General features: G+C 38.1%; 1 protein-coding gene across 1 annotated transcript; it reads left to right on the plus strand.

The window, feature by feature from the left end:
• The first annotated feature begins 6,975 nt into the window (after positions 1-6,975).
• LOC113412239 (GLIPR1-like protein 1) lies at positions 6,976-25,194 on the plus strand. The gene is made up of 6 exons (XM_026667710.2): positions 6,976-7,293; positions 9,890-10,135; positions 18,997-19,103; positions 23,931-24,019; positions 24,402-24,434; positions 24,767-25,194. The coding sequence occupies exons 1-6, from the start codon at positions 7,111-7,113 to the stop codon at positions 24,919-24,921; spliced, it is 813 nt and encodes a 270-aa protein (XP_026523495.2). The 5' UTR covers positions 6,976-7,110; the 3' UTR covers positions 24,922-25,194.
• Positions 25,195-25,479: the final 285 nt, after the last annotated feature.

The raw sequence follows: 25,479 nt of genomic DNA on the forward strand, positions 1-25,479 counted from the left end.
GCTATTAATAGTGTTAATGTCATAGAGCATATTTATGGATACTGGAAAATGTGGCTGATATCAGAAACAATGTAATAGCAATAGCAATAACACTTAGACTTATATACCGCTTCACAGTGCTTTTACAGACCTCTCTAAGCAAAGTCAGCATATTTTATTTTATTTTTTATTTATTTATTTGATTTGATTTGTCAATTGTTTACAAGATAATAAGTATAAGTGTATACATAGTTATGAATACATGAAATGGGTACATATAAGAAAAATAAAAGAAACAATAGGACAGGGACGGTAGGCACCCTCCAACAATCTTATTATTATTATTATTAATATTGCCTCCAACAATCTGGGTCCTCATTTTACTGAGCTTGGAAGGATGAAAGGCTGAGTCAACCTTGAGCCTGGTGGGTTACAATCTGCCAAATTGCAGGCAGCTGGCAGTCAGCAGAAGTAGCTTGCAGTACTGCAATCTAACTACTGTGTCGCCACAGCTCAAGCAGTATATGTTGATATTTAGAATATAATTTTGGCCACACATTGCTTTCCGACAGGATCTAAAAATACTTGCTCTAAAATGAGATATGCACCTATAGAATATTAAACACTACATACTCTGCAAACTTTGGGCAAATTTACATAGCCTTCACTCTAGGGGCTATAAAGTGATAAAACAAGAGCCTTATTTGTTTTTGGAGAATATGTACATGTACCAATGCACATACACAGGGCTGTTTTCATGCATGGACCTGATGGGCACTTGCCCGTGGGCCCCACGAGCACAGGGGCCCCATACTAAGCTGTATGCACCTTGTATCATATAAATACAGCGACATATTTATTACATTTTACTGTACTTTTTAATTAACACCAATGTGTAGGAAGTTAGCACCCACCCCTCTCCTAGAAAAATGAAATATCCTGGGAAATATTAAAAAGGCAGAATATTTCCTCTAAAAAGAATAGAAATTCAGAAGCAGAAACTCCCCTCAGAAACAGAAGCTCACCCCCACCTTTGTTAATGGATTAAGGCCTGGGCCAGAATACTTTACATAACAAAGATCTCCAGGTAAAGCTATAGCAATTGCTCAAAAGCCCTTTCAGTCATCATCATCCAGCAAGGCTCAACCAAGCCTGGAACTCAGGACAGCCTACAGAGTTGCCCCTGCGTAGCCTCATGGGAGTCTGACAACCAGGGGTGGGATTCTACCAGTTCGCACCTATTCGCTAGAACCGGTTGTTAACATTCTAAGCAGTTCAGAGAACCGGTTGTTAGAATAAATTACTGGCCTAATCCTGTAAGGAAGGCAGGAAGGAAACATTCTGGTGTTGCTTACAGAAACTGCCACTCCGTTAACCCTTATTACATTTTTGGCAGGACTAGACTTCCTGTCTCAGGAACATTTCTGGAGTTTTTTCCCCCTCCTTTGCTGGTACTTTGCTTGTGTGGAGTGACCATTTAAAATTACAATGAGAAATGATTATTGAAAAAATCTCAAAATGCGCAGAAATGGATAAATTGACTTTGGCGCTAAAAAACAAAGACACTTCACTATACTACGATAGCTGGAATTGTTGGTATAATTGGATTGACCAAAGATAAATTATATATCATAAGGCATAAAAGAAAAGTATCAATACATAATAACGAGGTAGCGATATAAGTTAAAAACAGGTGTGGTTATATGACACAAGTTAAGGTGATGAAAACAAAAGAAGATCTTGCAAACTGTTAAAATAAGAATACTTTTTATCCTGTAACCTCTTTCTTTCTTTCTTTTCTCAAAATTCTTTCCCTGTCTTCCTCTTCTCTCTTCTTTCTTTTTTTTTTCTTTCTTTTGCTTATTTGTGTATGTATTGTGACTGGTTTTAATTGTAAAAATTAATAAACTATATTTAAAAAAAAAAATTACAATGACACTGAAAAAAGTGACTTATGACCATTTTTCACGCTAACAACTCTTACAGCATCCCCACAGTCATGAGAGGCCAGGCGAGGAGATGCGTGCCTCAATGTGAGTGATATTGAGTTGGCCACACCCAGCCAATAACATGACCACCAAGCCATGTCCACCCAGTCACATGACCACCAAGCCATGCCCACCACCTAAGCCACATCCACAGAACCGGTTGTTAAAAATTTTGAATCCCACCCCTGCTGACAACCAGTTAGAAACAAGCTTCAATTCAAATCCCAACAAAGGTTATAAAACCCAGGCACTCTCAGCATATTACCCTTTTCTTGATCTCTTCCTTCACCTTGAAGCATGTGATCATCCTTCCTTTTCACTCTGAAGCTCCAGGCCATGTGGTCCTGTCCACCATTAAACCTTCCAAGCAGCCTCCATGTTTCCAGTGTCTTTTTCCCCACTTGGAACTGAACCCAGAGAATATTTCTTCCAACACATGCAAATATGTTTAATTTTATCAACTATTTATATTTTTGTTCCTGTGAGTAGTTGTCGTAGGGGCCCCAGTAGACTGCTTTGCCCAGGCCCCACAATGCTGTTAATGCACCTACAACTATCTTGCTTACCACCCACAGCCATGTCACCCAAAGGGTTAACTCTCTGCTCCATTTTTATATTATCTCACTCTACTTTTAAAACACTCTCTCCCCCCTTCACATGCACACACACATATACATCCCTCAGTCAATTGCCTAACCGGAGGAAAAAATGATGCAACAATCATTTCCTTTGCCGAGTCAATGCAGTTATTCTTAGATACATTAGTTTTAACGTAGTATTTCCCTCCTTAAATTGATATTAGAGTGTTCTACTATAGCTTCAAAATGTGCAAATCTGAAAAGGTTTCTCAGCCTCCACTCTAACTATCTCTGTTTCACTGTAATGTCAACACAAACTTTTGGCATTATTGTAGCCACTTATGGATACCTCTGCTTCATACTGATCATCTCTCTTCCCCACTATACTTATCATCTCCCCTCCTCTTTATCTTTTTGACAGCTATTTGTCTTTAGAGTCTAGACTATCAGAACAGCCTTTACTATTTCACTAGGGGGAAAAGCAGAGGTGGTATTCAGCAGGTTCTGGAGAACTGGTAGTGGAAATTTTGAGTAGTTTAGAGAACCAGCAAATGTGGTATTTATTCTATTCTCTGCCTCCCAACTCCCAGCTGAATGGCTGGGTCTTCTTTTGTTGTCCTGCACAGGAGAACGGAGCTGGAAAGCAGGTTAGTGGGGTGGGGAGGGAATGGAGATTTTACAGTATCCTTCCTCTGCCGCGCCCACCAAGCCAAGCCAAGCCCATCAAGCCACACCCACAGAACCAGTAGTAAAAAAAAATGAATCCCACCACTGGGGAAAAGGGGAACATTGTTATTGTAGAATTGGTGAATGTATTCCCTTTCTTTCTCTTAAACAGAACAGCTGTCAATTTCGAACTGAACCTGGCAGAAGCCATTTTTTTGGTTCTCAATTGCCACACAGTTTGTCAGGGGGAGCCGGGGCGGGAATGCACTGCCAGACACAACACCAATCTTTCTCGTGGGAACCAAGGTCATCTCCACAGGTGTCGGATGAGAACGGAGAGGAGTGCCTAAGGACCCCAGCAATGAACCTAATTAGACAATGACTGTTGACTAGTGACACCTGGGGAGGGGATCATTTACTATTTTAACTATACCGAAACAGCGGGAATTATTCAGAGTTGGTTTTACATTTAATTGTGCCAATATTATGTGCCTAATAAAGAAGTTCTTTGAGAGAGATCTGAGTCTCAGAGTTCTGATTTGCTTGGGTTTGTTGACAACAGCATTTATTGATAAATTCCCTTTAAAAACTTTACTTGAAAAGTTATTAAGATATAGTAAAATTTCACAGATTTATAAAAAGCTGATGGTATATATTCAGTTAAGAAAATATATCAACATTTTACTTTGCTTTCCTCAATTTTATCTTAAATGTTAAGTTTCACTCTTTATTAGAAACTTTTTAGACATGAAAAACTAATATGGTGCTACAATATTTCAAAAGATCTAAAATAAAATTGTAGATACAATTGTATTTGATTTCACAGCAGAGTTTAAATTACTTCTAAAAATATTAGAACATCCACAGTTTTGTCAGATAAACATCTAATTTTACGGATCTACAAGGCTGAAGTCTTGATAGTGCAGTTAACAGAGACAGATGACAAAATGTAATTAAAGTTGGGTCTTGCATCCTTTGCAGATACACAAATTATGCTTGGAAGTATACGGAATCCTGAAACTACATAATTGAGAAAATCTGTGGGGAGAATATGCCTCAAGACAAGCAATTCACAATGATGGTGCCATTGAAAAAAATTATGAGAAAATAAAATTCTAAATTTAAGATTAGTCAGGAGTTTACAAATGTATGTGGACATAATATTCAGATTATTTTATCAAAGAATGAATAAATATAACCAAAACATAAATATGTGGGTTCAGACAGTATAGTTATGATAGCTATTACAATAACTCAGCAAAAATAGCTCTATATATTTTGCAATTCATCTTCTAGCAAAAGAAAATATGCATACATAACTAAGTTTAGAATAAATGATATTATTGTAAAGGCACTCCATATAAAAAAATAAATCTAGGTCAAGTGATTACTATAGATGAATTCTAGTGCTTGCAATTTAATTTGGTTCAGCTTTCAAAAAAATGTTTGGTGTGATTAATCAGAAGGTCTCCACTATTATATTTGAATTTATCTGTGCAACTCTGGAATGATGTCAGTGGAACATTTTTAGATGCCCTGGGCCTTGCTTCTGCTTGTTGCAGTAACTTGAAAATACTGAAGGGTATCAAACTAGGCTTTTATAGATATTTTGTCAATTTCAATTTCTTCTCTTCCTGGGAAATAACACAACTAGTATCAAGTCAGTTTCAGTTCTCCAGCTATACAAAACCTAATTTCTTGCACAATCATGTGCAAGACTCTTTCCTTCCCCCTTAAAACTGCTCTACCACTATGTCTATTTGTGTCTATTACCCTTTCAAAATTAGAATATGTTTGGTACTGTTTCATTAAACACTTTTGTAGAAACATTTTTATGATTGGAGGCAATCTCATATATTTATTTATTTCACATTTTTATGAAATTGTCAGATGCCCAGATGGGATGTGGGAGGAAGGCCAGACAAATCAGCCTACTGAAGTTGAGGCAGAGTCTGCAAATAACATAATTGTACAATATTGTCAAAACCCATTTATACTACAATGTTAATTGGTGTTTTCCTACTACCCAATAATCTGCTAAGGGAGACAGCAGCAAAGCTAAGGGAGAAAATCCATTACTGTAGTGGCTGGTGATCCAACGATCAGAATTACTTGATTCTGCATGGAGTTGCAACAGAAGCAAAAAAGAGGGACTGATATGGGCAGTCTATTTTATGCTGTGGTTCTTTTGCACTCACCAATAACAGGATACATTTTGCTTTATCAATAATAAGAAAAGAAAATATAGTAAGGCAGACAAAACTTTATTTCAACCATTGACCAATAAAAGTACAGTCAATAAAATGAACAATACAAAAAGTTCGTTTTAGGGATAACACTGTAAGTTATGTTTTTCCCAGCTCAAAATGGCAATATTTTGTTCATCTAGTTTAAACAACTGCAGAGAGAATTCAAAAGGCCACAAAAGTTCTTCAGACGTAATAGACTGGTGGTAGGATTGTGGACTGCTCACCCTTATTGAAACTCACCCTATAACATAGAACAAAAGTATACTTGAGATATTTCCATTAATTGAATTGCAATAGAAATTTTAAAAAAGATACAAAATTATTTTTCTTCCAGTGTCTTACAAAGTATTAATACTTGATAACTGAGGATTCTATTTCTCTCAGAGCAAATAGATACCCATGAAAATACCACTGGATAAAAAGGAGGAAAAGCAAATCTAAATTGGGTATTATTCATATTCTTCTCTACAGATATAGAGAGATATAACCTGATTTCCCTTATAGTGAAATTTTAGGGTTTTTTTAAAAGATTGATATAATAGATGTAATTAGGTGTTATTTTCAGCCCTTAACAGGATGGAAAGGCATTTATTGTAATATCTGATTATAATTTTGTGTGAATTACAGTAACACATTTTGGAGAACTACCATTTTTACAATAAGACTATCAATATGCAGAGTTTCCTCTTTATCATTAGTTGAATTGCCATGTTATTACTTATAGATTGCTATGATTTTCATGTTATGTTATTTAACTAAAAAGTGATTAGCATATTCAGCTGCTATCCAGCCTGTTGTGTGCATCTTGAGTCTTAGAGTGACTTTTCTTGAAAGAAGTTCATATACATTGATCTCCTAGAAGAGGAGGGTGACTTTCCTTAGAAGAAAATCACTAAAGGTATATGACATTTCTCCAACATTTATACAGTAGGAGTATACATATGCATGTATTTATAATGCAGATAGTATCTCGCCAGTCAGTTTGTATTACTTGCCTGTATTAGTCATGTCTTTCATTTGATGTCCTCTGACTTCCAACAGTATCTTCATATGAAATGCTTATTCATACATATATCTAAATACAGTACATTTTACAGGCCTAACTCAAAGTAACAGCCTCCCACAGAGAACAGATGAGAAGAATGGGAGGCAGATAATTTGTTGACATTCAGAGGAACTTCATCTGACAGATTTTTTTTTCAAAATAGAAAAGGGTATTTAGAAAAAGGCAATAGGCTCTCCTTTTTCCAGATATAATGTCTACTAATAAAACATAGTGTATTATACATCTGAGAGATAAAAAATGTCACTGAGTTATTTCTAGGAGACTGCTAACTAAGCCCTGCCTAGGATTAAAAACTGAACAAAGAGGAATTCAGGTATGACTTCTGAGAAATAAACTTCAAGGACTAGGGTAGAATTTACTCCCAAGTAAGCCTTGTACCATTCAGATAAGGCTAGCAAACCTAACCGAGGAGGAGGAGGAGGGCGCTAGAGACCAAAGCAACCGTTTCTCACAGCTTTTACAAGATTAGCAGGCCACTCCCTCGGGAAAACCTCGAGCGCCGGGCTACCAAGTCGCTGGACGGCGACCTCAGGAGGACCGTTAATGCGCGCGCAGTTTCCCGCCAGGTCGCCGTTGTCGGAGCCATGAGGAGCCACTGGTGGTGGTGGGGTGCGGCGGGGCTGCTGACACTCCTCGCCGGGGAAGTGAAAACTAAATTTGCGCCTTTGCCCGACATCAACAACCGCACCTTTATCAAGCAATACATCGACGTCCACAACAAGTTCCGCAGCCAAGTCCACCCCTCTGCCTCCAACATGCTGTACATGGTGAGCGGTCCGAAGGGTTGCCGGTGAACGGGGGAAGGAGGCCCGGGGGCGTTAGAGGGGAAGGCCGTGAGGAAAAGAGAAGCTCTCTGCCTGTTAGCGTGCCGCCTCTTAAACGACACCCAAAGAAAACTTCGCCCGCGGAGGGTGCTGCTTCCTGGGGGCGATAGTCATTCGGGTGTGTGCCTGCGATAGTGGCGAAAGTTTGTGGGACCGTCGAGTTGGAGGAGCTTAACGAGGGGGAAAAGCGGTATCTCAAGAAAATAAGAAACAGACCCCGTTTTTCTCCAGGAGCTTCAATTTAATCATCCTTCCAAAATTAATCCCATTCCCACAGTATAGGATAACCAGGGCTGAAAGGTTGGGGCGGGGGCAAAGTCATTCCGCAAGTTTCCAAGCTTGAACCAGCAAATCTGAACGCCCTTATCTCCACCTAATTTTGCAGTCCTAGTGGGACATTACATGCCATGATTCCTGACCTGTTTTCCATAGGGATTTTCCTGCCTATTTTCACCTAGTGCCTATTACCGGTATTAGGAGTTTACTTTTTCCCAAACAAGTGGATGCATCCTTTTCACAAGAATAGTTTTATTGTTTGGTTTCATTAATTTATGTATATTTTTACTGTATTTTGGGGTATGTATGTGTTGAATTACATGTAAGCTGCAATTGTACACTATGCAATTTATACAGTAAAAGAGTATATAAATTCAACAAAGAAATACAAAGAAATTAATGCATGTATTTAAGAAAAAAATGCAAACCATTGCACATAAGGTTTCCATTAGGTAACAATAAGCATCTGATTGTGAACTCTACCAGTAATCCCTGAGCCACATTCAGAAGTTAAAAGTTAAGATTAAAATCATGTAAAAAACATTTAAGTTTTAACTGTTAAGTCATTAAAAGCATATCTAAATATAAAAGCAAACAAGCTGCCGGAAGTTTGAGACATTCTCCAGTTCTCTCAGAATGTGTAACTTTCAAGTGAGCATTGAGTCTGGCTGCTGGACTCCATCAAGCAGTCTCAGCCTGAAAAGATTGGTGACTGTCATTTAATAAATCAGAAGGCAAGAAAGGAGTTAGCTTATAAATTCTGCAGTGGGAAGAGTAGATTATTCTATCTCATGCTGCAGTTACATTTACCTTTTTGACTCTAGTTATTTATAGCTCCCTTCTTTTTCATTTTAGGACATATTATTTTTGCCCATTGTGGGGATATTTTAAAGTTGAAAGATAACCTGTGGTAGGAAATCTCTCAGTTCACAGATGGATACCAAAACTGACCATAATATACAGAACTAATGCTGGTAGTTGTATGCAGTCCACATTGAAGTTTGCCACTACTGCTATAGAGGAAGGCTGAAAACAAACTTTGAATACTCTGTTCCCTACCCTGTATAATTGCTACGGTTCTTTCTGCTAATCTATGGTAATGTTGAAATGCATTTTAAAAATGCATTTTTAAAATATACAACCCATGCAGTTGCGGTTGTATATTGGGTCTGGAATATACAACCCATGCAGTTGTGGGATTCAAATTTTTTTACTACCGGTTCTGTAGGTGTGGCATGGCAGGGGAAGGATACTATAAAATCTATAAAGTCAGAGGTGGTATTTGCCGGTTCTCCAAACTACTCAAAATTTCCGCTACTGGTTCTCCAGAACTGGTAAGAACCTGCTGAATTCCACCTCTGAACTCATGGCAGAATGAAAGGGTGTGATCTAATAGTAATTTCTAACATAGTAATAACTTCTTAGAGAAAAAGAATTATGATAATTTTGTCCTGGTTCTGGTAGCTTTTTTCTTATTCCTTTAAAAATGGGAATTGCCAACTCTGGATTTATAGACAGTACTAGGTGGTGATAGTTCACAATGTTTTTTCTTCACATCTGGTAATATATTTTAGCTGAACATCTCATGCTAGTTCATATTCAGATTATGATCCACTAAGAAAATTAATAATTTATTTTGAAACCATATTGCTTTGAAGTACACTTGCATGTTTTTAATGTACTTACATTAATCTCTTTAGATATATAAAGTAAAGCTTGGAAGAAGCAAAGGTGCAAAAGATCTACACATATTAAGTAAAGTTTGTGTAAATTCTGGTTTACTGACAGGTAGGGTAAGAATAGAAAGTTGAAAAGAATATATTGGAAAAAGATATAGCTGATCATTTAAAAAATCAATCCACATTGCAGCAGTTTGTTGCATAACCATCCTATTACATCTTCACAGGAGACTATTCTGCTTCAGTATGTAATCAGTATGTAATTCAAAGCATCTATATATATAATGTTTTCTTGCACATATATTAAAATTATAAATATTACTTTTATAATATAGTTTTAAAAATGCAAAACCAACTTTTTATATAGACATTATAAATAAATAAGAATAATCTCTGAAAGTGTTTTAAATGTTACATCTTCTTGAAAATTCCAGATTTTAATAAAAAATAATAATTTTCTTTATGTCAACTGCATGCATGGAAATTCCTATCAGTATTTGGATGGGTCTCAGTTTGATATTTGTGCATTTACTAAGGGAGATAAATATGATGAATAGCTTAACTGATAATTTTATCCTTTGCAGACATTTGATTTAGCTTTAGCTAGAATTGCTAGAGCATGGGGAAATAAATGTGTTTGGAAACATAATCCTAATCAAAAGTACCATCCTGATCATAAATTTAAGCCAACCGGAGAAAATTTGTGGATGGGAAGTGCAAGCGCAAGGCCAATTAATATTGAGAATCCAATTGCAGCATTTAACAGTGAAGTAAAATACTACACTTTATCTACCCATCAGTGCACCAAAGTATGTGGACATTATACCCAGGTAAAGTATGTAATTTTGTGTTTATATAGTCCATTGTCACAGTAAAGTATGAATACTGATTACAGCTGCTTAGTAAATGATTGTGTAACATTGCTTATTTACAAACATAGAATGGTAAAAAGCAACTGAGAAATTTAAAAAAAAATTGATCTCTAAATATTTGTTCACTTGTTTTCTTGGTTTTATGCTATCCAACTCCAAATGACTATGTGCTGAATATAATACCTTTGATATAAAAACAATATTAAGAGAGAACAAACAATAGTACCAGACTTTTAACAAAGAAAAAGAAATATAAGAAAAATGGTAAACCACCTAATGAGATCTGGCAAGATAGCCTCCAGAGGAGGTAGGCAGTCAAATAACCAGTTCCTATACCATGTAGCACTTCATAGATGATAATCAGTACCTTGAAAGCAAATTGGCATCCAGTGCAAGTTATGGAAGTGTTGTATCATCATGTAGCATGTGCATAACTTCTCACACTGTTGTAGATATGGATCTGTTGAAGGTTCCAAGTTGCTTTTGATACAGTCCCATATAGAGTGTGTTGTAATAGTCAGGACATGACTGGCTATCTGAAGGGCCTCCCAATTGAGGAAAGGCTACAACTGCTGCACCAGATGAAGCTGAACAAAGACTTTTTTTAAAGGTCCCTTATGGTGGTTTGACATTGAAATGAGACACAGGGAACTGTCTCTGAGAAAAATGCCAACCCTGAGAGAACTCAGGTAGCAGTATTTATTGAGAAAAACACAAGCAAAATATACAGTATGCATATTCAGAAAACAATGACCTCAACGGAGATTACTTCACCAGCATGAGAACACACAATCTTGGAAAGTCCCAGATGTTACCTTGCTAGGGTGAGATCATACAGCCACGGAAAGTCTCATGGGAAAGTTTGGAAAGTCCCATGAGAAAGCACAACTGTGTATCTTGTACCTTGAACTTTCACCCATTTTCCTATTCCTTCTAAACTGGCAGAATCAAAACAGAATGAGGCACTCTGAGCAAAGATACTCCTACCCCACCAAGAATGCCCACATCTTCCTAGACTTACTGCTAGTTATACAAAGGCCTTACAGAAAATGATAAAATGATCAATAAAATATATTACCACATTCCCTCCTTTTTTATTTATTCAAAGATAGGGGGTGTTTTAGTGGCATAGTACACAGTTCCCTCATGACCTGATCCCTCACGCCGGAAGACTGAGGTACACATTTGTAATAGATTAGGAATACATTGAATAAAACAACATAATAAGATACATATAGCAATAATAATAACAACCCCTTGCAATAAGGAGCGAAACCATGATCCATCAGGAAGCCAGGACCACAGACTGTCCCAGAATGATGCATTAAACCCATCGGCTCCAGATTGATGCTGAGCAATACGATCTTCCATGTCCTGAACAGTCTTTGTAATGTTTGGCTCATAATTATGTATAAAAACACAACAATGTGAATGAATTAAAGCACAAACTCCTCCTTGAGCAGCTAACATAATATCTAAAGCATATCGATTTTGCAAAGTAACTGTACGAATTTCAGACATTTCTACATTAATCATCTTAATATTCTTTATAGTATCATTAAACATAGCAACAGTAAAATTATTTAAAATATGAATATCTCTATAGTTCATAGCAATTCCCAAAGGCGGGATAAGACCTCGAGAAATTTGTGTCCATAGATTACCTCCCATGGTTAGACCCGATTCCAGTTCCCGGCGATTTCGGATCCGAACCTCAGGAGGTAATGTATCTAACTTATAGATAACCGGAATGACAAACCCCAAAGTACATGTCCCTGACCAATTTGCAGGGATTTGTCGATATGCCCACAGTCCACATAAAAACCAAAACCCTTCCAGCTGTACATAACCTTTTTGACTTGCCGCTTGCATCAGCTGTTTCATGTCTAGATATTGATACTGGCCAAATCGTCAGACTCATTTTTCCCATTTACCCAAGTTATGTTGTTCTCTGAACCATTTGTCCACTTAATAGTGTAATTGCAGACACTATGATTCCCAAAATTGTGAGTTTGTAATGTGTTGGAAACATAAATGTGCTGGAGACTGCAGTGCAGTCTTCACCTTGACCGTGAAGTTCATGGCATATGAAATGTTATGCTTTCCGGTCTGCAAAGTAGACCGATTAAATGGAACTCCATGTAGAGTCAGTCCTTCTCCCACTCTCCCAGGAAGGTGCATACACAACCAACAATTGGTGATGTTCAAGTTTTTGGCAGTTGTGCGCAAATCTTTAATGTAATTATTATCGGTCCACAAATCATCGCCCAAATCTCCGGCACGCTGAACATGCTGTCGCTGCTCTCTCCGCACCCGAGCAGCCCAGGACAGATTAGGCAGAATCAACAGGATCAGGAACCACAGATGCGCCATCCTGCTGTTCTGAAACTTCCTTCACAGGTGCCTGCGAATGATCAGGCCGAACACACCGACCAGGAACCCAACGAATTTGACCAAGATGTTCAACTGCTGCATAACCACGTCCCCACGTTATCAGCTCAGCAGGAACCCATGCCGGATCCGGAAGGAACCGCACCAACACCCGAGGTCTCAACGCATCTGTAGAAGGAGAAGAAAAATGCCTGCTGGCCGCTCAGGGGTTACCAGACAAATTTAAAAAATTTAAAGTATACAAAGCTAGATTTAATTGATCTTGAATCGCGGAAGCCCCAGGAGCTTCCCTCCTTTTTTATTTAATTTAGTCAACATGATCTTGAGCGTGGCAAATTTATGTTCCACGGACCATTGTTTGCAAAACTGATCAAAACCGGTGCTCCGATAAGCGCACCATTATCAGTTTTTAAAGTTTTAGGTGTTCCAGCAACTGAAAAAGTCTTAATGCAATGATTGATGACATGTTTAACCATCTCACCTCTTTGAGGGGTAGCCATTAAAAATCCTGAGTAAGTATCCACAGTCACATGTATATATTTCCAAGGTGCAAATGGCGGATATTGAGTAACATCCATTTGCCAAATCATTGAAGGTTTCAACCCTCTGGGGTTAACTCCCATAGGGATATTCGTGCCCTGCTTTGAACAAGTTGGACATTGTTGAATTATGGCAGCAGCTTCTGCAGTAGTAAGTTTAAATTGCTGTGCCAATGCTTTAGCGTTTTGATGAAAATAACTATGACTATCCCATGGCTGGACAGTGAGGACTGAAGTTACAGCACTGTCAGCTTTGGCATTACCTTGTGATAAAATTCCAGGCAAATTACTATGACTACGAATATGAGCAACAAAACACACATTCACACGCTGCTCCAAACATCCTTGTAACAACAAAAGCAATCTTAAAATATCAGGTGATATTCCAGGAGACAAATAAGAACCTGCTACAAAGGGTAACAAATTATACACATACAATGAATCCACTATTAAATTAAAATCCTGATTGTGAAAATTTTGAAAAGCCAAAACTACAGCAGCAAGTTCTGCCTGCTGGGCAGACTTCTGCTCTGAAGTCACTTTTGTATGCCAAATTCCAGATTTATCTTTCCAAACACAAGCACCAAAAACTTTCCCTCCATCAGTAAAAACTGTAGGAGCATCTGATATGCCCAATGGTATCCTTTCTTACATTTTGGACATACTGATTTAGGACGAACACCCTGTCCCATTGATCTCTTATTCTGCTGACTTTGACCTCCTCCAGGAGCCCGACATTGTGCTTTAAAATGTCCAGGCTTCCCACAATTGAAACAATTCCCCTTTTGAGCATGTCCTGTTTGTAAAGCCAGAGCTAAAGTTTCCATGTTAAAAGACTGACTCCCAACCTTCCTACATGCATTAATCAAATCTGCGATTTCTCTCTCTCCACTTGCTACCAGTGGATTTAAAATCTTTTTGCAATCTGTGTTAGCTTGTTCTACTGCTAACTTAAAAAGCAACTCTTTCTGGGCGAATTGATTATCAATTTGTCTTTCAATAGCCAATTTCAGTCTGCTAATGAAATTTTCATAGGGTTCATTGTTCCCTTGTTTGATGTTAGTAAAGGTCTTCTCACCACCTTCGCCGTCAGGGAGAGACCCTATGGCTTGAAAAATTATTTGTGGGAGAAGAATGAACCCTTCCTCAGGCATACCATCTCTCTGTTGTTCCACTGTTGTAAAATTACCAGCTCCGTAAAGCTGATCTGGGGTAACATTTGCTGTTCCCCTCTGGACTGCCAGCTGTCTCCATTTCTGATCTAACACCAAATATTGAGCTGGAGTTAAAATCATATTCAACAGAGCTTTCCAGTCAGCCGGAATCATTTTATTTCCATAACCAACTGCTTCTAACAATGCCTGAGTATATGGCGTTCTAACACCATATTCTTTTGCTGCTTGCTTAACTTCCCTCAAAATTCTGAGCTGTAAAGGCTTCCACTCCCGCTGCGGATTTAATGCAGCATCCATGACAATTTCTACTGGATTAAGTTGAACTTCTACTCCAAACTCCACCAAATCATCTCCTGATAGTTCCCCTCTATTCTTTGCTTCTTGAATAGCTGCAGTAACTGCATCCACCTGAACCCTTAAAGGTAAACTCTTATCTTCTGACAAAGTATTTCTAGCGCCGGACAGTCCCCAGATTTATCTGGAGGTGCCGTCGGCGGCAACAAACGTACCGCATGGTAAAGCGGCAAACCTTCTTCGGGGGTGATAGGAGCGGTTGTTCATAAGTAGCTAATGCATCCATAATCACTCTCCAGGTTAACAAAATTGAAGAAGGGGCACGAGGTTCCTCATGCAAAAATTTCCCTATCTTTTTCCAGGACTCTACTTTAATACTACCTCCCTCCGGATATGACTTAATATTTTTCCAAACATACTGTAGTAAGTCCTCAATTTCTTTCTTTCCTACAGCACAACCCCTACTGCCAATTCCAAACCCAAAACTATTCCCAATGATCCCTCTCAATTCCCTGATGTGCTCTTTCTGAGCCTTCGAGAGATCTCCCCCATACTCACGAAAAGAATCTATCTTCGTCCAGCGAAGAAGATGAGGGCCCAGTCGACGTCCGCGACGATGAGTATAGGATGCGGGAAACGTATAGCCTTCCAAGCTATCACGTCGGGGTCACCATTTATGGTGGTTTGACATTGAAATGAGACACAGGGAACTGTCTCTGAGAAAAATGCCAACCCTGAGAGAACTCAGGTAGCAGTATTTATTGAGAAAAACACAAGCAAAATATACAGTATGCATATTCAGAAAACAATGACCTCAACAGGAGATTACTTCACCAGCATGAGAACACACAATCTTGGAAAGTCCCAGATGTTACCTTGCTAGGGTGAGATCATACAGCCACGGAAAGTCTCATGGGAAAGTTTGGAAAGTCCCATGAGAAAGCACAACTGTGTATCTTGTACCTTGAACTTTCACCCATTTTCCTATTCCTTCTAAACTGGCAGAATCAAAACAGAATGAGGCACTCTGAGCAAAGATACTCCTACCCCCACCAAGAATGCCCACATCTTCCTAGACTTACTGCTAGTTATACAAAGGCCTTACAGAAAATGATAAAATGATCAATAAAATATATTACCACAGTCCCTAGATTTCAGACCAGCTTTAAATGGAGAAGTGTAACTCCACCCAAGGTCAGAGATGTGATAAAAAATCAACCATTCAGGTTTTCATACAACTGGAGACTTGTGAACAATAAATAGGAGCTTTATTATGGAGCTTTTGCAAAAGGGAATTCTGTTCTCATAGGCGGAGCCACAGAAGACATGTTTCCTAGGAAGTCTGGGGTTTACAGTTTCAGATATACAGTCTCTGCTCCTTTCCGAGTTCACTATCCAGTTACGTATTTCCCTACGCAACACCCCTATTGTTATATACCATCTGTTTCCTTAATTTGTTTACCTGTTTCCATTTCCAGTAATCTCCATCATTAACATGACACAGGACAGCATGACCTGCCAAATATATAACTTTTATACAAAACAATCAAATTCTTACATAATATTCCAGTAAATTATCTTAGATTAACACAGAGGTTAAAAATGGTGTTACCATTGCTTTATATTTTCACAGGTATAATATTACATATCTCAATCCCCCTTTTCTATTTCACCAGTTTATACCTGTGAATTACCACTTCCTGGTGGCTTAACCATCTCCTTTTTCCTTGGTTTGGCTTGGTTGTGTTACAACAATATTTAACATAATTATATATAGGCATACATTGAATACAGATACAAGAAATGAAGCCAATTATACCGATAATGATACAAATGAATAAGTCTTCCAACCAGGTAAAATTTGATAACGAGAAGTTAATCTATATCAGATTCCCCTTTTCACCCATCTCATTGGCCATAGCATCTATAGCTGATGATGTTGTATTTATACTTTTCAATAAGACACCTGGTTACAAAAGATAGCTCCCTAGGAAAATAATCCTAAATGCCCTGCCTCTACTTTAGATAATATTACCACAGTACCATTACAATCTGCAGAATATATCTCAAATCTCCTCAACTCCTTCAGTTCTACTACTTCCATTAATCACATGTCTTAAATAACTTAGAACCAAATGGTCTTAGAACCCACAACCACTTCATCTTGGTAGGATTGAGTCAGAGGCAGTTCTTCCACATTCTACATGCCTTTATATCCTGGGACAGTATATCAACAAGTCTCAGCAACTATAATTGCTTATTGTCATGTAAACCATGTCCATTGAGATATGTCCATTTTAGCCATTTGTGCATATGTTACATTGTTTTGGATTAAGCCATGTCTTTCTCTTCATGGCTTTGCATAACATCTGGCTTTATCTTTGTCAAAGTCATTGTCTGTAGTTACTATCAGTATACTGATGATACTAATCCCCAAAGTGATGTCGGACATCACACAGTGGGTTTATGTTGATGTTGAATAGAAACAATAGAAAGAGAGAAAACGTTGAACATTATGGTACTCTACAGATGAGGGGTCTAGAGAATGACCTTTCTCCCCAAACAAAATAAACTAGAATTGTTCCTAAAGGAAACAAGAGAACAACTATAAAATAGTGCCACTCCCTTTGCAATTCCTGGAGCCAGTCCAGAAGGATATCATGGTTGATGGTATCAAAGGCTACTGAGAAATCAAGGAGCAAAAGAATGGATACATCACTCCCATTGCAAATTTGCAAGTAGTCTACAAGGAGAATCGAGGTGATCTGTCTATCAAATCCTGGCCTGAAACCCAACTCAGATGGGTCAAGATAATCCACTTTCTCCAGAGTTCTGGAGTTCCTGGACTGCAGCTACAGTCTAACCAAAAGGGAAGGTTGGAACCAAATTGGTTTTGATTCTGGCAGGCATACCATTGTGTGCCATCTCTCCCACAAACATAGCATGGACCCATTTACATCTCCTTGGCTGCTTTGCCAATGTGGAAGGGCCCCAAATGCAGTATATGGGTAGCTAAGCTAACAGCACAAAGAATCAGTTCTTCAGGCGTCAACAGTTCATACCCATCCCAAATCACCCTAATCCCCTTTCTGATAAATAGTGAGATTTCTCTGTCCTTTATCTACAAAGTAATCCCTAACATGGCTCTTCCTCATATTTGATGTGCCTCTTCTGATCCTTCCTCTCCTGGATCTCCTTAGTTAATGTATTCTAGGATCAACACACAGGGAGGTATGTCCAGGGCCACAGCCACTCATTCTAGGCAGTAGCCAAGGCCTCAGCTGGAAGCTTTCTACATACTTGGAAAACTTCAAACCTTTGGAACCCCATAGCATTCATCAATTGTTTGGAACAGCCTGATTGAATTGGGCCTGTCTCCCTGTAGTAATTATGGCACCAACAAGACAAGAAAGTAAACATCTGTCTATGGCAATGGATTGATGTTAATGTCCTTTCCTACCACATCAGTTACAAGACAATAAAAAAAACATCTGAAATGCAACATCAGGTATGTTTGGGGCCATCAGAAATAAGTCAATGCCACTATTCCAAACTACACATGGCTAGGTGGCAGATTAAAATCCCATATACTATTATCACCAGCCCAAGAATGGAACCCTACTGGCCAGACAAGGATGATACTGTGGAGCAAGAATGGTACTGTAGCAGCAACCTTCCCAACTGCTCTCTAAATCTCAACTTCAGAGATCCTCACATCTGATTATCTGCAGAGCCTCTGAAGAGCTTGTAAGAACTCACAGGTGTGTGTGTGTGTGTGTGTGGTGTGTGTGTGTGTGTGTACCTATGCCAATTCAAGTGGAATACAGCCAAATTGAAATATTTTGATACTAACACTTTAAAGAAGGACTGTTTAGTTTCAAAGTACAGGTAGACCTCAACTTAAAACAGTTCATTAAGTGTTCAAAACAATGGTACTGAAAAAGTGACGTATATTTTTAACACGACTGTTGCAGCATCCCCATAGTCACATGATCAAAATTCAGGTACTTGGCAACTGACTCATATTTATGACAGTTGCAGAATGCCAGGGTCATGTGATCCACGTTTGCAACCTTCTGACAAGCAAAGTGAATGGGAAAGCCAGATTCACTTTACAACCATGTTACCAACTTAACAACTGCAATGATTTACTTAATAGCTGTGGCAAGAAAGGTCTTAAAATGGGGCAAAATTCAATTAACAAATGTCTCACTTAGCAACATAAATTTTGGGCTCAATTGTGATTGTAAGTTGAGGACTATATTTAAGGCAAATCTTAATGTAATTAACTCCCTCTTTGAGGAAGATGGGTGGTTTACAAATGTGAAAAATAAATATTTATTGGTCAAATGCAGATCAAAATAGAAAGAGATTGGAGAGAAACTTAAATTATTCAAAATAGATGTTCTTCCTTTTTTAGGTAGTTTGGGCTACTTCATACAAAGTTGGCTGTGCTGCTGTTTACTGCCGCTACATGGATGGAAAGGAAAAAAATAATAACATTGTAGTGTGCAATTACGCTCCAGCGTAAGTTAAGACATGTTAAACACATCTGAAATTCTGTTCATACATTTACATATATTATCCTGAACAATTTATTTTCAGTTAGTTTGCTGTCTGTAACAACTTTTTGATGTTTTTTTATTAACTTTATTTAAAAAATCAGCTGGTCAGTTATAAGGAGACTACATAGAAAATGTTCAGACAATGGAAGAACGTGACTAAAAATATATTTAGTTCCTAGACAACCATGAAAGAAGTGGGGGGAAACAATTGGAGCAACTTCCTGCCTCCTTCCTCCTTCCCTCCCTCTCTCCCTCCCTTTCACCCTTTTTTTATCTCCCTCAAGAGAAGCTATATGTGTCAGGGAAGCCACATGGGGGCAGTGCAGGTCGAACAAGGCACATAGGGTGGCAGCATGGTCGGGAATGCACAGGCTGTGGCATGGACACTGTGTAGACTTCCTTTCCCTTCCCAAAGGCAGGTAAAGGCTGCTGCTGGGTGGAGGAGGGAGCAAAGCATTGCAAGACATGCTGGAAAACTCACGGAATGTTGAAAATGAAGATCATGTGACCACAGTAGTCAGTTCATCTGCACGATAGCCTTCCTTCCAGAGGAAGGAATACATATTTTGAATATATTCTGAAAGTTAGCCCATTTGAGGTACTTTCCTCTTTGATACACTGTTTCATCCAGTTAGGTCATGACAATTAGACTTTTAGTAGTATATGGATTTCAAAGCTACATCTTAACTTTATATAAATGTACAGTGGAGCCTCGGGTCGCAACCATAATCTGTCCTGGACTCTGGTCGCAACCCAATTTGGTCGTGTCCGGAAGTACGACCAACTGCGTGTGTGCGCAGTAAAAAAAAAATGGCACCGAAGGGGAAATTGGCACAGAAAGGGAATCTTTCCATGCCGATTTTGTTTGATACCTGATTTTTGAATTGTGAGCCGATTCAAAAATCGGATGGATTTTTTATTTGCCACCCAATTTGGTCACGAACAAGAGCATTCGCGACGCGAGGTTCCACTGTATAAGTAAATGTAATCTCTGTTTGATAGAGGTCACACTTCAATGGTAGAATACATATTGTATTTTATATAGAAGAACCCAATTGCTAGCACAGGTAGTCCTTGGGACCATTTGTTTAATGATAGTTCAAAGTTACTATGGTGCTGAAAAAACTGACTTATGAACCATCCTTGTACTTAATGTTGTACCATCCCCAGGTCATGTGATTGTGATTTGGGCACTTGGCAATCAGTTTGCCTTTATGATGGTTACAGTGTCCTGTTGTCACATGATTGTGATTTGTGACCTTCCCAACCAGCTTCTGATAAAATCCATGGGCAAATCTGGATTCACTTTATGATGTGGTGATTCATTTAATGAACAATTGGTGTAAAATCGTGTCCAGTCATGTGATAATGCATTTAACCATTGAGTAATTTTGGTCCAACTTCATGCATCTGATAAATACATTTATATTGTGGAAAAAAGGTGGCAATTTTTTTTTAATCCAAAATGTACTTGAATTATTTTGCAACTTTATTCTATAAACCTTTTCCTACTGTTAAAAAAGAAAACTTCCTATTTTATAAATTATAAAACTAGATTTGATCCTGTCAGATTTTCTATCTATCAGATTTTTGCCTATCTGGTGCTATTTTCAACTGCCAAGACATGGGAAAATATGCAGTTTTGATGGTGGAAGAAGATATGTAAATAATCTTATCCAATTTGCCCTCTGAAGTCTGCGTCTGTCCTGTTAAGTTGCAGAACCAAACCAGACAGTTATAGAGGTGCAGATAAGAGACTCAATAATTCTTCTGTAGAATTGTATCAGCAGCTCCTTGGGCAGTTTGAGCTTTCTGAGTTGGCACAGAAAGAACATTCTTCGTTGTGCTTTTTTGATGATGTTTTTGATGTTAGGTGTCCATTTTAGGTCATGTGATATAGTAGAACCTAGAAATTTGAAGGTCTCTACTGTTGATACTGTGTTGTATAGTATTGTAAGAGGTGGTAGTATAGGAGGGTTTCTTCTAAAGTCTACCACCATTTCTACGGTTTTGAGTGTGTTCAGTTCCAGATTGTTCCGGTTACACCACGAGGCAAGTTGTATAACCTCCTGTCTGTATGCAGATTCGTTGTCTCAAAAGAGACCAATCACTGTTGTGTCATCAGCAAACTTCAGTATTTTAACAGATGGATCATTTGAGATGCAGTCATTGGTATATAGGGAGAAGAGAAGTGGAGATAGCACACAGCCTTGGGGCGGGGGGGGGCTGTGCTGATTGTACCGGTATCATACACAGCTATTAGGAGAAATGAGAACTCACGTGGAGAGTAAAATGGCTTGCAGTTGATGTGTAAAGACTCTAAGTTTTCATCACAAAACTTATATATTATAGTTATATCCTGAGACTAGCTGTTGTTGATATATAAACATAGTCCTCCACCCTTTGTTTTACCTGATGTCTCTTCAATTCTGTCTGATCTAAATGTCTGAAATCCTGGGATGTATATGGTGTTGTCCCCATGAATTTGTGGATTAAGCCAGATTTCAGTAAAACAAGGAACAGATGAATTATGAAAATCAGAATTCCATCTATTTAAGAGATGAATTTCATCCATCTTGTTAGCCAGTGAACATAAATTAGTCAAAAAGATTGAAGGGAGAGGGTTTTTTTCCCCTCTATTCCTTAGTCTGTTTAAAATTCCCGCTCGTTTACCTCGTTTTCTCTTCCGGCGTGGTCGCTTTTTGCTTTCTTTGTTGTAATCCATAGCACTGGGGAATTGGTTAGAATCTCCTCCACGTTTGCGAGGACAGGTGGGGGTGGAGAATCAGAAAGCTGCTCCTTAAGGAAACATTGCCTAATTCTTAGCAGATGGTCTTGTGAGTATGAAATCTGTAGTGAATTGCAGATAATAATAAGGAATAAAGAAACCATTAGAGAGCATTTCACCGAGGCAGCCGTCATTGGCGCCACCTTGGCTGAGCCCAAGCTGACTGGCAAACGCATGTCTTTAGGCCCTTACGAAAAGATACGAGGGTTGAAGCCAACCTCACATTGGGGGAGGGGGGGAATATTCCAGAGGGCATGCACAACAGTAGAAAAAGCCTTGCTCGACCCCGCCAACTGGAATAATAATAAAGACAGGACCTGCAGCATGCCTTCTCTGCCGGCATGAGTGGTATGGGCCAATCCCAGTGGGATCAGTCCCTCAAGTAACCTGGACCCATGCCATGAAGGGCTTTAAAGGTGATCACCAACACTTGGAATTGCACCCATAAGCAGACTGGTAACCAATGCAACAGTAGTGTTACAGGTGCCACTCTTTAATTCATATGTTGCATTGAGCCAACAACCTCTAGAACTATCTACTCAGGAAAAGTTCTGCTTGATTTTTAAAAAATGTACATTACAGGTAGTCCTTGACTTACAATAGTTCCTTTAGTGATTGTTCAGAGTTACAATGGCACTGAAAATGTGACTTGTGACCGTTTTTCATAGTTAACAACCTTAGCAGCATCACCATGATCATCTGATTAAAATTGAGATCCTTGGCAACTGGTTCATACTTATGACATTGCTGTGTCCCAAGGTCATGTGATCACCTTTTGCAACCTTCTGACAGTCAATGGGGAAGCCAGATTCACTTAATAACCAGATTGCTAACTTGTCTACTACAGTGATTCACTTAACAACAGTGCCAAAAAATTGTAACCAAAAAATTGTAAAATGGGATAAAGCTCATTTAACAAAATAACAGAAATTTTGAGCTCAGTTGTGGTCGAGGACTACCTGTAAAGGGACTTTCATGATTTCAAATTTAGGCTATGTGTTGGCCCTATAGCATTGGTGCACAATGTCTATAGACCTTCTCAGTCAGTCATCCAGGTCTTGGTTATTCCAAAGGTGCGTTTTCAAGAGGCAAATGTACTTTCTTGTTTTTCTTTGAAGATGTTTCATTTCTCATCCTTCTTCAGCTCTAACTAAAAGGACTTGTAGACTGGAGATAGATGATATTATATCCCTCCTCTATTGAGAGAGGACTGTTCAATTTTGACATAGATAGCCTATTTGAAACCCTCTTTCAAACCAGTTGTCCTCTCGACTTTGCTATCTTCAAAAGAATAGCTTTTGTCTTATAAATGCAGATGGACTGCTGAATCAGGATAACACAGTCCTTTCAGCAACTCCAAGAAGGATCCCCACCAGTGGTAGGATTCAATTTTTTTTACTACAGGTTCTGTGGGCATGGCTTGGTGGGTGTGGCAGTATTTGCCAGTTCTCCAAACATCTCAGAATTTCCATTATTCCGGAACTGGTCAGAACCTGCTGAATACCACCTCTGATCCTCACCCATTTGCACTACTCGGATGACCCTGAGGACACAGATAAACCTCCAACTGTCTGCAAGACATATAAATCCTTCCATTTGCCACCATCCAGTCAGAGCTGTGGAAGCTTGGATGAGAAATGAAACGTCTTCAGAAGAGAAAAAAAAAAAAAAAGGCCAGTTGCCTCCTGAAAAAGCACCTTTGGGACATCTGGGCACAAGTACATCTGTTATTCTGAAAAACATTAAACATGGAGTCGCTAATTTTTTTTTAAAAAAAAGATCAGATTATTTTCAAGAATTATAAGATTAATTTAGCAGTACCACAAAAGATAATTGAAATTCTGTAAGATGCGCCATGTAGCAAGATTTTGCACATTTTGACATTTTGACTTGGGATCTTCAGGTAAGGTCACTGACATTTTCAGCTAAATTTTCAGTTTAGCTTTGTCTACTTAATAATAATTGGTTTGATTAAGAATGTATTCATCTACTGTTTTTTAGGGGCAATTACCAAGGAGTACGCCCTTATAAAGAGGGAAAACCATGCAGCAACTGTCCAAAAGGAGACACTTGTAAAGACAATCTCTGTAGTGAGTACAAATCTGAATAAAATAGTTCCAGGAGGGAGAAAAAGGAGTTTTTATTACAGTTTTATTACAGTTTTTTAAAATAATTTTGATATTCAATCTTTTCAGATTTTATCTTGGTAGAGCAGAGTTAATTTTTTCTACTTTTTAGTGGGGAAAGAGAGGTATGTGAGGCTTCTTTCCATTGCCCAAATGAGTAGCTTATAGAAATAGGAGTAAACGGTGCATTATCAATTTGATAGCTCTGCTTGTATTTTAAAGACTGATTAATGTGGCATCACTGCTACTATTAATGTATTCATTTGTATAAGAAATGAAAATGTATCAAGAGAAAATCTAAAAGCTTTAACTGGCTTGTCTGAACCTTGTTTGTTTTTAAAAACAGGAAATTCTGAACGCGAGAAAGAAAACAGCTTGCGTATGTATTACAATTGCCTTTTATATTTTAAATTTACTTTTACACTCCCTCTTTTTTTTTTTGAAAGTTTTATTTGGGTTTTCACACACCCCCAAAAAACATAATACAAATAAAACATCTTTTTTTGAAAATAGCATGGTCCCGGGTTACACTTCTTCATACAGACACAAACTCAATTTCATGCTCATTTTTGTGTTCTATTCCATATCTTATTACTGTTTTACATTTTCTACATAGTTTTTCCCCTCTTTTAATTTTTTCAATTTTAGTTTTATTATCTCATCTCAATTCAAATCATTATATTTATAACTCCCTCTCTTTTTTAATCCTAGGTTATTCACGATGGTATCCACCATTTGAAAGGCGGATTATATGTGATCCATCTTGTATTGCTGTTGCAGTTTTAAGGCCATTGTTAATGTTTCTGGCATTTGCTGTTGTTTATTACTTACAAATCTGTTATCCGGGTTTAAGTTTTTCTAAATAATCTTCAGTATTTTATATGCATAAAATTTTCTTTGACTACTTTGGTTAATCATAAGATTATATTTACATGAACTGTTACATTATTTTCTAGTTCTATTTTTTTAAAGTAGATTTGGTTCAAGTCATTGTTTTTATGGAATTTTGTCAAATTCTTAATGCTTTTTTATTGATGATACGAATGTAAAAAAAAATATTTAATATGTTCCATGTTTTGTAAACATGTATATTAAAACAAGGGAGTTGGGATTAATAAATGTTAATGTGATAAACTGCACATACCTTCTGTATATGTTAAATTCCCTTAATTCAAGTATGTATGATTGCACCAGTAGTCATGTTCAGAAGACACTTATATATGATTATTGAATAGGACACAATTGTGTGGTTCATGGTTACTCAGGCAGTGCATTTAGATTTAGGAAAACACAAGATCAGGCTCCAGTAATTTAGCAATAGGAATAGCACTAAGCAGGGGTGGGATTTTACTGGTTCGGACCAGTTCTATAGAACCGGTTGTTATGATTCTGCGCAGTTCAGAGAACCGGCAAATCATACCACT

The sequence above is a fragment of the Notechis scutatus genome, chromosome 6 (assembly GCF_049901735.1).
Source record: "Notechis scutatus isolate UNSWTSFEM ecotype Mainland chromosome 6, rNotScu1.2, whole genome shotgun sequence".
NCBI classification, from domain to species: Eukaryota; Metazoa; Chordata; class Lepidosauria; order Squamata; family Elapidae; genus Notechis; species Notechis scutatus.

Coding starts and splice junctions, on each gene's coding strand:
- LOC113412239 (XM_026667710.2), top strand. CDS start 7,111: ATGAGGAGCCACTGGTGGTGGTGGGGTGCGGCGGGGCTGCTGACACTC. Junction 24,020..24,401: donor TTGTAAAGACAATCTCTGTA/GTGAGTACAAAT, acceptor TTTTAAAAACAG/GAAATTCTGAACGCGAGAAA. Junction 24,435..24,766: donor CGAGAAAGAAAACAGCTTGC/GTATGTATTACA, acceptor TTTTAATCCTAG/GTTATTCACGATGGTATCCA.